Raw genomic sequence first — 12,646 nt, 5'->3', positions numbered from 1 at the left:
CTACTGCTAAGATTACCTCAGATGGAAGCGGGTTCCCACGGACAACATCGTGCGTCACAAACGGCTGTTTTACGAGGTCCTGAACTCCAAATATCTGACCTCCCACTGGTAAAGCCTGCAAATGCATCTATGGTTTGAAAGAAGCATCAAGAACATCAAAAACTAATTGCCTTTAGACTAGCTTAAGATGCAGAATGACTGAAGTCCCTTCCCATAAGAGAACTGTAACGAGCAATTTAAACAAAACAAAAATGGTTTGTTTTATTTACAATACTCAATGCATTTTACAAATAACATATTTGCATTCCCTAAGTCTTTTGGAAAGTAATTCCAGTTTGTGCAATGAGTTTACAGAAAAGTCTTAAGACATCTCTTAGACATCTTAAACCTAAATTCTCAATTTTGAAAGATATTTCACACTACGTTAATAGAGGACTGTTTTTAATTAAGAAAAACTAAACTCTGTAGTTAAATATTGCCTTTCAATGATCTTTAACCCAAATACAAACTGGATTCGCCTGTGAAATAATACCATTTGGATAAATTATTTCCACTGCTTCCCCCACCCCCAAAATGCATGCACAAAGTAAACATGGTAAATTACATTAACGACATTTTATTTCAACACCTTTTTTTTTTTTGGACTCTCTCAACTATTGTTTTGCTCAATCTGGGGTACAGATAGGTAGGATTCCAGTCTGGGGAAATCCTAAACCCCACTCCAGGTTAGGGAAAGATTTTCAGTAAGTACGAGTAGACAGGTCAGGATTAGGGAGATTTCTAAGCAGGTTCTCTGAGGACGCCTCATTTGCTAATTAGAACAAGGTTCCTCTTCAGGCCTGATGAAGCCTAAAGGGATCAATTATCTCCCTACTGACAGTTTGGGTAGCATCTAATGCAAGTCTCCAAAGGACAATAGGTTCCTCTCTTTCCCCTCTTCCCTGAATCGCTACCTTCATTTTAGTGCCTTCTAAGGTTGACGATGGAGAAAAGTTCCTGTGTTCAGATTCCAGAAACTGATTTAATGCCATATAAAGATCTTCTGGAACAGGTAGAGAGCAATGAACAATGATACTTTAATTGTGCAAGAGTTTTCATCTCATGCATATGAAAAAAATTAATTTTATCACTCATAGCTGCCATCTCTTAAAACATAAAATCCACGTCCTCGCTCTTGAGCTGGAGAGACAGAGACATCTCCACACCGGATCCACCCATTTAGCAATGCACTTCTCCATCTCCACACTAGATCTCTCCTCAAAAGACAGTGTCCCTAACATCCGCTGTAGGTGGCTGTCTGGGAGATACTAAGCCGGAGAAATAAAGCCCAACATTTGACTCAGCCAACAAAATTCTAAGATAAAGAAATGGTGAGGTAGAGTTGAGAGAGTTCAATTGAATTTTCTGAGCTTAGATCTTTTGGCACATTCTAAAATTATACAGACTCCTTCTCAAACTCTCTGTGATACCTTTACAAAGTGCTGGCAACTTCAGGAATCCTTTATCTATTTAGGAAACATCTATGTAAAGCTCACAGAATGAAGTCATTTGAAGAAATGAATTCCTGGCAGTTGAGCTTATTTACCCCAATATTGAAGCAAATAAACACAATGCTGTCCATTTGCTGAATTTATTTAAACAAATCAATTTCGAAACCTCATAGAATGAAACAAGACTTCTGACATGTAAACATACTGCCGTGTTCCTGAAACAGATGGTAACACCTGATAGAAGTTAATAATTGCTTGTTAGGAAAGCTGTCCATTAATAAGGCCAGTCTTCAGCAGTTACTAAAACCATTGTGTTTCTTTAGCTTTCCTAGTGTCACAATGCAATACTATCAAACCACAATCAGATCTAATAAAGACAAGATTGGATGGACAGATCAGTACCATTGGTTACAGCTGTTAAACAGTTTCATTCTTGGCGCCACGTAAAAACAAGCCAATCACATCAAATAAATCATGGCTTTTTTTCTTTATCACAATTCACTAAGTGATGTTAATTATGGTCTTTGTCAAACACGTTTGGTAAAGGCTATTTACAGTGTACATGGCTGAGCATGCACTAGTTATAGTTACAAAGATACCTGCCAGTTTATTACAAGAGAATTACACAGTGCCTGAAAATGGTGAAACATCTCACACGTCATTTAAATCAATAGTTTCAAGCAGAAAACGTTCCTTATTTGACCACGATCGCAATAATTACATGAAAATTCTTATAAAAACACGAATCCCCCTCAAGAAATTGATGCATATTCTACGCACTATAGGTTAAGGCAGTAAAAAAATGTATTCCTGATAACTGGAGGTCTTGACAATGTCAATTAAAGCTGACTCTAGTTTTTCATTCTCCATCCTTTACTCAAAGTTCTGTCTGTATAACTAATTTGTGAAAGATTTCATTTTTAAAGTCGAAGAAGTATTAGCAATGAAGAGAAGAGCTGACGTTGGAAAAAAGAAACTGCTAGGGAAAGGGAAAAATGTTAAGTTGCATTTTGCCTGAAAGTTTTCAAATTCTAAACAAGAGCATTATTTGTGAGTCTGAACCTTAAAAGTATAAAACAAATACATATAGTTTATCTTTCTTAATTTAAAATATACTGAACTTTGAACAATTCAAGTAATGTAAGACTATCAAAAATAACTTCATAAGCCATACAAGCATCAACTGCATGTTCAATGTTTTTAATTAAGAACTTTTTAAAAATTGTAAACTAAACCAGGAGTTTAGTTAACAAATGATAAATGACCTTTTATTTGCACTTGTGATTCCTTTAATACAAATTGCTACCAACATATATGTAAAGATATGGCAGATTATGCATTTGATCAAAGCACTTTGATTTAAGCATAAAACAGATTCAAATGGTTTAAGTTCCGTGCATAAGATCGCAGATGTTGCCTATGCATCCGCAGGCAGCTCTCTCTCTAATCAGAATCCTTTATTCCTCAGCTGCAGATGAGACAGGGCACAAGCTGTTGTAAACAGGGCACTGCTGTAAAACCAGGATAATATTCTTAAATTAAGACCGTTCTTGTTCAATTGAAAAGACTTTCCCCAAGTGTCTTCCAGCACTGGAGTATATTCTGCTGACCTCTGAATTTCATAAATTAACTTTCCTTTGATTCCATTTTTATGGTGGTTGTGTTCACAGTTTTGTTTTAAAAATTGGTTTAAATTTATATAAAACTCTGTACATGTTCACAAATTATTGCATAAACAGCATAATCTTCCAGACAGTGTTTGAAAACACATGTCCAAATCAGGAAAAATATATTCACGTTTCCCGTCTGGCTTTTTTCTTCTTTTTTATTTGTTTGGGAGATTCCCAGCTAGTTTCAGACTTGGCTAAAGGGAAAAAAAGAAAGAAAAAACAGGAGTAAATATTGTTATGTCTCAAAAATGTAAAAGTAGCATCAATGAAAACATGCGCTGAAATAAGCATAAAGGTTGAAGCATTATCAGGGGAGTTAAGTGTTCACGTTCCAGTGACATGTTTTATAGGTTATTCTATGGCTGCCGTCCTCTTTTCCTTTGAATCCCAATGTATTCTGTTTTTTCATGACATGGAAGGTATTTCACTGGTTCTGATCTAGAAAAGCCATCATTTAATACGGCTCAATCTAAGTAATGAAAGTGAAAATGGGCAAAAATGGACACTGAAGGGAGCTGAAGGGAGCAACGGAGGGAAAAAAGGCACAGAACAATTCCCAGTCCCAAGAACACGTGCACAGAAAAAGGGAGGGACCAGATGGACAAGGGCATGTCTCTGCCATCTATGTTCCTGGCCACCCCCTCTTGCTTGGAGTGATCTCAGTCCCTTGGTCCTCACAGCTGAGGTCCACAAGGTTCCAAGGAATGTAGCCTTTGCCAAGGAAGGAAGGATTATCTATTAATCCATCGGCCTTCTGAGATATTAGCGCTTATCAACAGTACAAGAACACACAAAAGAACCAGAACGGAGGATTACTCACTCTGTGAAGGAGGCACACTGTTTTGCTTAGTATTTGACTTGGATTTATCTGTCTCTTGTAGCATCGGTGGCACTTGGGACGAACTCTTGTCAGAATCACTTTTTGATAAAAGAACAGATGGCTCGGTAGAAATAGCAGGTGGAAGAGTCTTGATAGGCTATTTTGGAATAAAATTATCTTAAGTTCTTTTGTAAAAAGTTTCAAATAAAATTAAATATAGTAATACCAAGAGGCTGTTTAGGACCAAGTAAGTACTAAGACTGTTTCCAAATAATTTACCAGCAGAAGCACTACAGCCCGTGCCTGCCCTCTAGTGGCGTAACCAAATAAATCCTTACCCCCAGGAGCCATCAATTTAGGTTGAGATAAAAATGGATGAAAGTATAAAATTACAAGATGTTTACTGAATCTCATATAGGGGTGAATAATTCCATTTTCATGAACCTTTCCATTTTTCTTTTTCATTACAAATAGAATGATTTTATATGTTTTAGTAATTCAATGTCTGTCCACTTCTTACCAACTCTTTAATTCCTCAAAACTTTTTCATGTGAAAGACAAAAAGAAAAAAGCGAATTTCTGAAATACCAATAGGTGATGCTCCCTTCTCTGCTTCTCGAGAGGTAAGGCTAACTCAAACAGGGCAGCAATCACTTCCGTTTCCTACCCACAGAAAACGGTGGCCTCAGACAAAAGCAAACTATGGCTACTAGTCCTATCCATTAAAGGAAGCAGTAAAACTCAGGTCCAAATTTTCAGAGTTCTATCCAGTCTGGTAGTGAAATCATAATGCTGAGGGCCTAGACTCTTACACCTTGCTTCTCCTCTCCAACCTGGAAGCAGAAAGGCCTCTGTGAGGCCTGTAAATGCATGGTCAGGAGAGGTAAGGATGGAAACCCCAGTATTTGGAGTGCCTTGAGGCTGTAACAGAGGAGATCAATTCATCCTTAGCCTTATCATCATGACTGAATATAGAAACAAGGCTAAGTAAGTGATGTTTCTCTTGTCCCTTGTTCCTCTAGGCTCTGTAGGTGTAAGAAAGCTCAGCGGAAAAGGAAACAAGAAGAGGAAGCTGTGTGCACGCACGTAATTACTAGGATTCCTTCCTTCTGTTTCAGGTATCCGAAGCTGCATTTGTCTTGCTTGGCTCAGCTTTCTTATTAGTGTTCTCCATATTTATTTCTTACCCAAAAGTTTTAGTATTTATTTCCAGTATTCTCCCCTCTATTCTCTCCACTTAATCTATGATAAATCACAGAAGGACTCAAATAGTCTTTACAAAATGGCTTCCGAAAATGACTTGCTAGTAAGTAAAACATCAAAATGTCAAATGACCCTCTGTCTCCCTACTATTAAACCTATGCATGTACTGAGATCACATCCTTACATCTCAAAAGGGAATTCTTTTCTTAGGGAATTAAAAGCATCAAATCCAAATAGGAACTATGGTTAAGATTTTATTTTGGCACAAGACTGTTACCAATTACTTCTTTTAGCGGTAACTCAGGTTCTTTTTTTTTAAAGATTTCATTTTATTTTTTTAAAGATTTTATTTGACAGAGAGAGAGACAGTGAGAGAGGGAACACAGGCAGGGGGAGTGGGAGAGGGAGAAGCAGGCTTCCCGCGGAGCAGGGAGCCCAATGCGGGGCTCGATCCCAGGACCCTGGGATCATGACCTGAGCGGACGGCAGACACATAACGACTGAGCCACCCAGGCGCCCCTAAGATTTTATTTTTAAGTAATCTCTGCACCCACTGTGGGGCTGGAACTCACAACCCCAAGATCAAGAATCATATGCTTTACCAACTGAGCCAGCCAGGCGCCCCTGTAACTCAGGTTTGTGTCTGAAGCTGTTTCATTAAAAATATGTACGCTCCAAAAAGGCAGAGACTTTTTTGATCTGCTTTGTTCTCTGATATATCCTCAAATAGTGTGTGGCACTGTAGTGGGTTCTCAGTAAATTTTTTTGAATGAGCATATATAAATGAACCATGCAACTCTAGTAAGATTTCACAGATTTCTATACAATTTACCTTTCTAGAAATTAGATTTTAAAAAACTATGCGTCACTGGCCTAGACCTTTTGTAAAATGATCCTTTCTGACACATCAAAATTTTCTACCAATGGCACAGATTTCAAGAACCTGTCACCAATTTTAAACAAATGTTAAATTTTGAGAGGTTGGACCACAGCCATATTATATATTATGGCATGCTTTTAGGAAAATGCAACCAGTTACATTTTCTCTAAGCCACTATCCCCTGTATGTTTAGCTCTTTAATAGGAGAAAGCACAGTCTATTGGTTCTGGTTTCACCACTGACAGGCAGCTTGGGACTAGTTATTTAAGTTCTCCAACCTCATTTATATAATAGATCTTGACCTTTCTCATGGGGTTGTTATGAGGGTTAAATTAGTGTATTTAAAATACTCAGCACTTTAAATTAGTGATTAGCAATGCTTAGCACTTAGTACTTCGATAAAATATGAGTTATGACACAACTCTCAAGTCATCAAAGTTTTATTCCTTAAATATCAAAAAATTACCTGGCTATTTTTGATGAGTGCTTCAGCTGGATCACTAGTGCTTATGGTCTTCAAAGAAAAAGCTTTCTCCTGTTTTGGACGGACTTTAGAGGTATTCACTGGAAGCTCTTCCCTAATTTCTTTTTCTAATTCTTCTGTGTCCTACAGAGAAAAGTAGTCTATTAGATGATATAAATCACTCTTTTTTACTAATTAAAAATCTATTTGGTTTGTAGTGTTAATGTCCAAAAGATATTCCAAGAAAATAATTTCACTTCAGTAACTGTCCAAACAGCTTAACAGAGCATATAAAAACAATCATTCAAAGATGTAAAATATACAGGTACATCTGGAACAACAGTGATCATCCCTGCTCTCTCCAGGGACTTAAATCAATTGGGAATTAAAAACCAATACACTCCCATCCCCAAATGCAAACCATTCTAATTTACTAAACCAACTCAAATGAAATAAACTAGAATTTTGTCTTTTAAACAAAATACACAGTGAATTAGGTGATACTCAAACTAAGACTTTAGAAATAACATTTCAGTTAATGACATCTTCAAGGAATATCTGTACATGAGTACATTCTGTAGATAAACGAAGCTGACATAGTACAAAGTACATTTCAGTTCTGGTCTGCTGCAGCCTAGCTGTGTAGTGTCAAAGACAAATCATTTCATTTCCCTGAACCTTAGTTTCCTCCCTCAACTATAAAATAAAATGTGCCTAGATAATTTCTAAGGTCCTATCCAAGCTTTAACATTTCCATTCTTAGGCCATCAGACTTTATTTTATTTTTTAAAAAAGATTTTATTTATTTATTTAACAGAGAGAGAAATAGAGAGAGAAAGAGCACACACACAAGCAGGGGAAGCAGTAGAGGGAGAGGGAGAAGAAGCAGGCTCCCCGCTGAACAGGGAGCCCGATGAGGGGCTCGATCCCAGGACCCTGGGATCATGACCTGAGCCAAAGGCAGATGCTTAACCGACTGAGCCACCCAGGTGTCCAAAGGCCTTCAGACTTAAAAAAAAAAGTTCCAACAAAGCAATTCTAAAGCACATTACATGCGTAGGTATGTGAAATAAATATGAACTAGAATACATTAAACAGGACCATCATTGCTAATTGTATGATTCCTTAGCCAACACATACATAGAAACAACTGGCTAGGGTGATCTTGGAAGTCTTCTGCCAATACTGATACTTTATAAAACTTGTTCAGGATGGTAGTGGGTTTAGACAGTAATATAAATTTTGTTGTGAATTTAAGTTGAAGAGTAGCTTTGGAAGTATATATGTAAGATTTGCCATCTGTACAAAATTAACGTGAAGACATCAGTTAGTTTTATCCTAAGCTGTACTCTAACAGTAAAGACGCCCACCAACCATGTACCCACAACTAAAAAGAACAAATTCCCAAATGTACTACGGATAGGATACTATGTTCTATGACCCTGACACAGAATTTCATGGCTGTCTCATTTAATTCTCAAAGCAACCTATGCAGTTAAGTCATCTGTGCAAAGAAAAACAAACAAAAACAACCAGTAAATGGCCAAACTGAAATTTGAATACAGATCTGACTCCAAAGCCTGTATACTTACTCAGTTATTTATTTAAAAGATTTATTGATTTGAGAGAGAGAGAGAGAGAGAGAGAGAGAGAGAGGGAGGGAGGGAGTCCCAAGACGACTTGGCGGTGAGCGCAGAGCCCGATGTGGAGCTCAAGCTCACGACCTGAGATCTCAACAGGAGCCAAAACCAAGTCAGATGCTTAACCAACTGCACCACCCAGCTGCCCCATACTCACTGTTATTTTTAAAAACATTTCAGACATTTTTAAAAGGAGTATAACAATACCAAAAGAACTTTCACAAGTTAATGACCTTTGCCAGTAAGTTGAAATTTACAGATTATATCTGTCCCACAAAATTTCTTTTAAAAGGAACTCATCTAATCCACAAACCAGAAAAGTAGTCTTTAGTAAAGGCTATGATGTAAGTCACAGAAGTCCAGGAAAAGTTTGGCTAAACAGAGTTCAGACAGTATTACTAACAAAAGATAGCTGTCCATAACGGTTCTCATCAGCTAGCTCAGCTAAGGAGAGAAGCATCCTTATTACACAGTATATCCATTGATCTCAGTTACATATATTACTGTGAGAAAAAACAAGCACTGAAAATGGATCAGTGTCATTTATGATGGGCTGTGCTTCCCTCAACAAAAAATGAACGCAACACGTATTTCCTTATGCACCAACTTTTCCCAAAGAGAATAAACAGGAAAATTACTATGGAGGCTATCCTCTAGAAACTCTGGCTCTCTCCTACATTTAAAGGAATAAAAACAAGCAGCCACATGGTTGTAGGTAAGGAATAAGATTTTCGTAATTTGTAATATAATGGTGATAGTGCTTTCAAAGAGAAACCCATGCATACTTCTAGTAATCTAGTATGTTTGCAATTAAAGTACCTTTGTTTTCATTTATACTGTCATTTAAAATTAGTTTTCCCAATAGGAGAGACCAACGAAAAAAGAAGGAAAATGGAGTGACGGAAGTAGAAAGTTTCTGTCAGAAGCCAAACAAGCAGATGAAGATACTAAGTGAAGGTATTAAGAGGATACTAAGTGAAACAGAGAGCAAACTCTGGAGTGACACTCCACTTGTGACTCACATGTTCTAAGCTAAAATTCTAACTTGCTAAATTCAAGTTATTCAAAAAGCATTTCTGTACGTGAGAAATACTGTACCTCTTTTTCCATTTCACCTTAATATAAATCAAAATGCATCTAATTTAATTTATTACTTTTGGGTTTACACCTTTGGTACGATTTTTTTTACAGCAATAGTTATTATTACAGTAGGATATAGAAGATCTTTAAAACATTCTGTGACTTTTCAAATGCTTTGCAAGTAAACCTATCTCCTATAGTGTCTTTTATCTCTACATATTCTTAGTATCTGCATATTACCTTTTCACATTTGAGCAGTAGGTGCTTAACGAATGACATCTGTTTTGATACTCTACCTGTGCAGGAGAGTTATCTTCACCTTGCTTCTTCTTTTTCTTTTTTTTCTTTTTAGATTTCCCAGTTGGAAGAGCTCCCTCTCCCTTTTCTTTATCATCATCTGAAACCTGATGTTAAAAGCAAAAGTATTAAGTGAAACAATTGGTTAAGTTTTCATTATTCAGAAATTATGGAATAATTTCATTCATTAGGCTCAGTCTTTATCTCCTAAACGCTAAGTAAAGAATTAGTAATGAGTAATAAAATGGATCTAAAATTACATATTTAAAAAGAACAAAGTAGGGGCGCCTGGGTGGCTCAGTTGGTTAAGCGACTGCCTTCGGCTCAGGTCATGATCCTGGAGTCCCGGGATCGAGTCCCGCATCGGGCTCCCTGCTCGGCAGGGAGTCTGCTTCTGCCTCTGACCCTCCCCCCTCTCATGTGCTCTCTCTCTCTCTCTCATTCTCTCTGTCTCAAATAAATAAATAAAAAAAAAAAAAAAATCTTTAAAAAGAACAAAGTACGTGGAACTTCATTCTCCTATTGTCTATGATAGACCACTTTTTTTTTACATCTTTCTGATTGTTTTTATATGCTCTGTTAAAAGAATGACAAGCTACCGAGTGGGAGAAAATATTTGCAAACCATATATCCAACAAAGGACTCATGTCTCAGACTATATAAAGAACACTCAAAATTCAACAGTAAACAATCCAATTAGAAAATGTGTAAAAGATATGAACAGACATCTCACGACAGAGGACAGATGGCAAAGCAGCACATGGGAAGATGTTCCACATCATCAGGTATTAGGGAAATGCAAATTAAAATCACAGTGAGTTCACTACACACCTATCAATAATGGCTAAAATAATAAACAGTGACAAGCAAGTGTTGGCAAGGATTCAGAGAAATACGATCACTCATTCACTGTAAGCGGGAATGTGAAGTGATACAACCACTCTGGAAAACAGTTTGGCAGGTTCTTAATATATTAAATATGCATCTATTATACAACCCAGGCACTGTCCTCCTAGGCACTTATCCCAGAAAAATGAACACTTACGTTCACACAAAAACCTGTACATAAATGTAGATAGCAGCTTTATTCACAATAGCCCCAAGCCAAAAACAATCCTGATGTCCTTCAACAGAATGATTAAACAATCTGAGGCATATCCACACCATGACTACTCAGAAGTAAAAAAGAACCAGCTAATGATGCACACAACAATCTAGATGAGTGTCTAGAGAATTATGCTGAGTGAAAAAAATAACAGTATGAAAAGGTTACATGCTATTATTATTCTATTCATAGAACATTCTTGAAATGATAAAATTATAGAAATGGAAACAGATCACTGGTTGCCAGGGGTTACCAGGGGGGTGGTGACAAGAGGAGAGAAAGGGTGGCTATAAAAAAAAAAAGGGCAACATGAGGGGTCCTTGCAGGATGGGAATGTTTTCTGTATCTGCATTAATGTCAGTATCCTAGTTGTGATAACTGTTCTCAAGTTTTTCAAGATGTTACCACTGGGGGACACTGGGTAAAGAGTACAGGGAATCTCTCTGTATCATTTCTCACAAGGGCCTGTCACTCTACAGAAGGCTTAATTTAAAAAAATTGAATTTGAGATGGAATGTCATTGAAAATAACATTCCGCAGGACAAAAATAGTGAATTAGAACTGTTAAACTAGTATTCAGACTATCCCTTCACACATACCATATAGTTGACTTTTCTATGAAAAAGTGCTTTTTGTTTCTTCTGCACAGATGACAGCCAAGATTCCTAGCCTATCCTTATAGGATGAGATGATGGGGTAACTACTATTTCTCTGCTCAGCAGCACAGTCATTAGGATGAACCACCAAACAGTTCACAGAAACTACTAGCAGATGGAAAAACAAAATCCTACACAAACTTAGCTAAGAGATGTTCAGTACAAGTTGGTTGTCAGTTGTGGAGAAACTTCCACAGAAGTTTTCACCATAAGCTCACAGTGATTAAAATACCACGTGAAAAAAATGTATCCTATAAGGAATATTCAGGTCACAAGGACTCTGGGCACTCTGCTTCTCAGCCAATTATCATCCAACCGTGAGAGAACTGTAGTTCCTGATGGCAAAACGCTAGTTTTGTTCATGGGGAAAAAGGTTGAAATCAACTCCATACCATCTTTTAACTCACACAAAAGAACTGACATTTTGACACATTTATTTTAGATTATTAAAAGACATTACTGATAAACTTAAAATTCCTTAAACCCTTCTCAATCCCATTTCCACACCACCTCCCCTAGGGGTTTACCCTAGGGTTAATCATTACCATGGTAATGGCTTACCATTACCACTACCATGAACTTCTTTTGTGTCCATCCAATCAAGTTTCTTTTTATAAATTCTGGTGTGTTCACACATACAAAATTTATATAAATGGTATCATACTGTATCTTTCTGTAAACCTGTCCTTCATCATTCAACATGTTTTTGAGATTCTATTCATGTTGATATTAATGTAACTTATTTCATTGATTTTTAACATCTAATACGTGATTGTACAAACCTGTCACATTTTATTTCTCCATTCCTCAACTGATGGGCCTTTGGATATTGCCCCATTTTTGCTAAGAGAAATGAAAGACGATCTCCGAATATACTCAGAAAAAGAAGTGCTATGATATGTAACAGTCTTTACTCCATTCAGTGATTCTACTCTATAATTCTGATGATCGGGCACAAGGAAGTTTCAGTTAAAGAAACAGATTTTTGGTTGCACATTCACTAAACATTCAACAAATATCAGAATGATTACTGTGTGTTAAGGTACCGTACCAGGAAGCTTTTCTTTCCTAACAGACTTTATTTTTTAGAGCAATTTTAGGTTCACAGCAAAACTGAGCAGAAGGCAGAGATTTCCATATACTCCCCAGCCCCACACATGCACAGCCTCTCCCACGATCACTATCCCTCCCCAGAGTGGGACATTTGTTACAACTGATGAGCCTATACTGACACATGATTACCACTCAAAGCCCCTAGAATTTACCTTAGGGTTCACTCTTGGTGTTGTACATTCTACAGCTTTGGGAAAAATGTATAATGACATGCATCCACCATTCCAGT

General features: G+C 37.1%; 1 protein-coding gene across 7 annotated transcripts in view; it reads right to left on the bottom strand.

Moving 5' to 3' along the window:
* Positions 1 to 622: 622 nt before the first annotated feature.
* Positions 623 to 12,646, bottom strand: part of MTDH (metadherin) — a 56,115-nt gene continuing 44,091 nt past the window's right edge. For all 7 annotated transcript variants that reach the window (XM_021688680.1, XM_021688682.1, XM_021688684.1 and 4 more), the window contains 4 exons: positions 9,543 to 9,650; positions 6,530 to 6,670; positions 3,981 to 4,137; positions 623 to 3,354 (listed from right to left, as the gene is read on the bottom strand). In XM_021688680.1, coding sequence (XP_021544355.1) covers positions 3,284 to 3,354; positions 3,981 to 4,137; positions 6,530 to 6,670; positions 9,543 to 9,650 — 477 coding nt within the window. In that variant the 3' untranslated portion in view covers positions 623 to 3,283. The remainder of the gene's footprint in view (positions 3,355 to 3,980; positions 4,138 to 6,529; positions 6,671 to 9,542; positions 9,651 to 12,646) is intronic.

This window comes from Neomonachus schauinslandi, chromosome 4 (genome assembly GCF_002201575.2).
Source record: "Neomonachus schauinslandi chromosome 4, ASM220157v2, whole genome shotgun sequence".
Taxonomy (NCBI): Eukaryota; Metazoa; Chordata; class Mammalia; order Carnivora; family Phocidae; genus Neomonachus; species Neomonachus schauinslandi.
The sequence above is the reverse complement of the archived record's forward strand: the minus strand, read 5'-3'. Positions and strand labels throughout refer to the sequence as shown.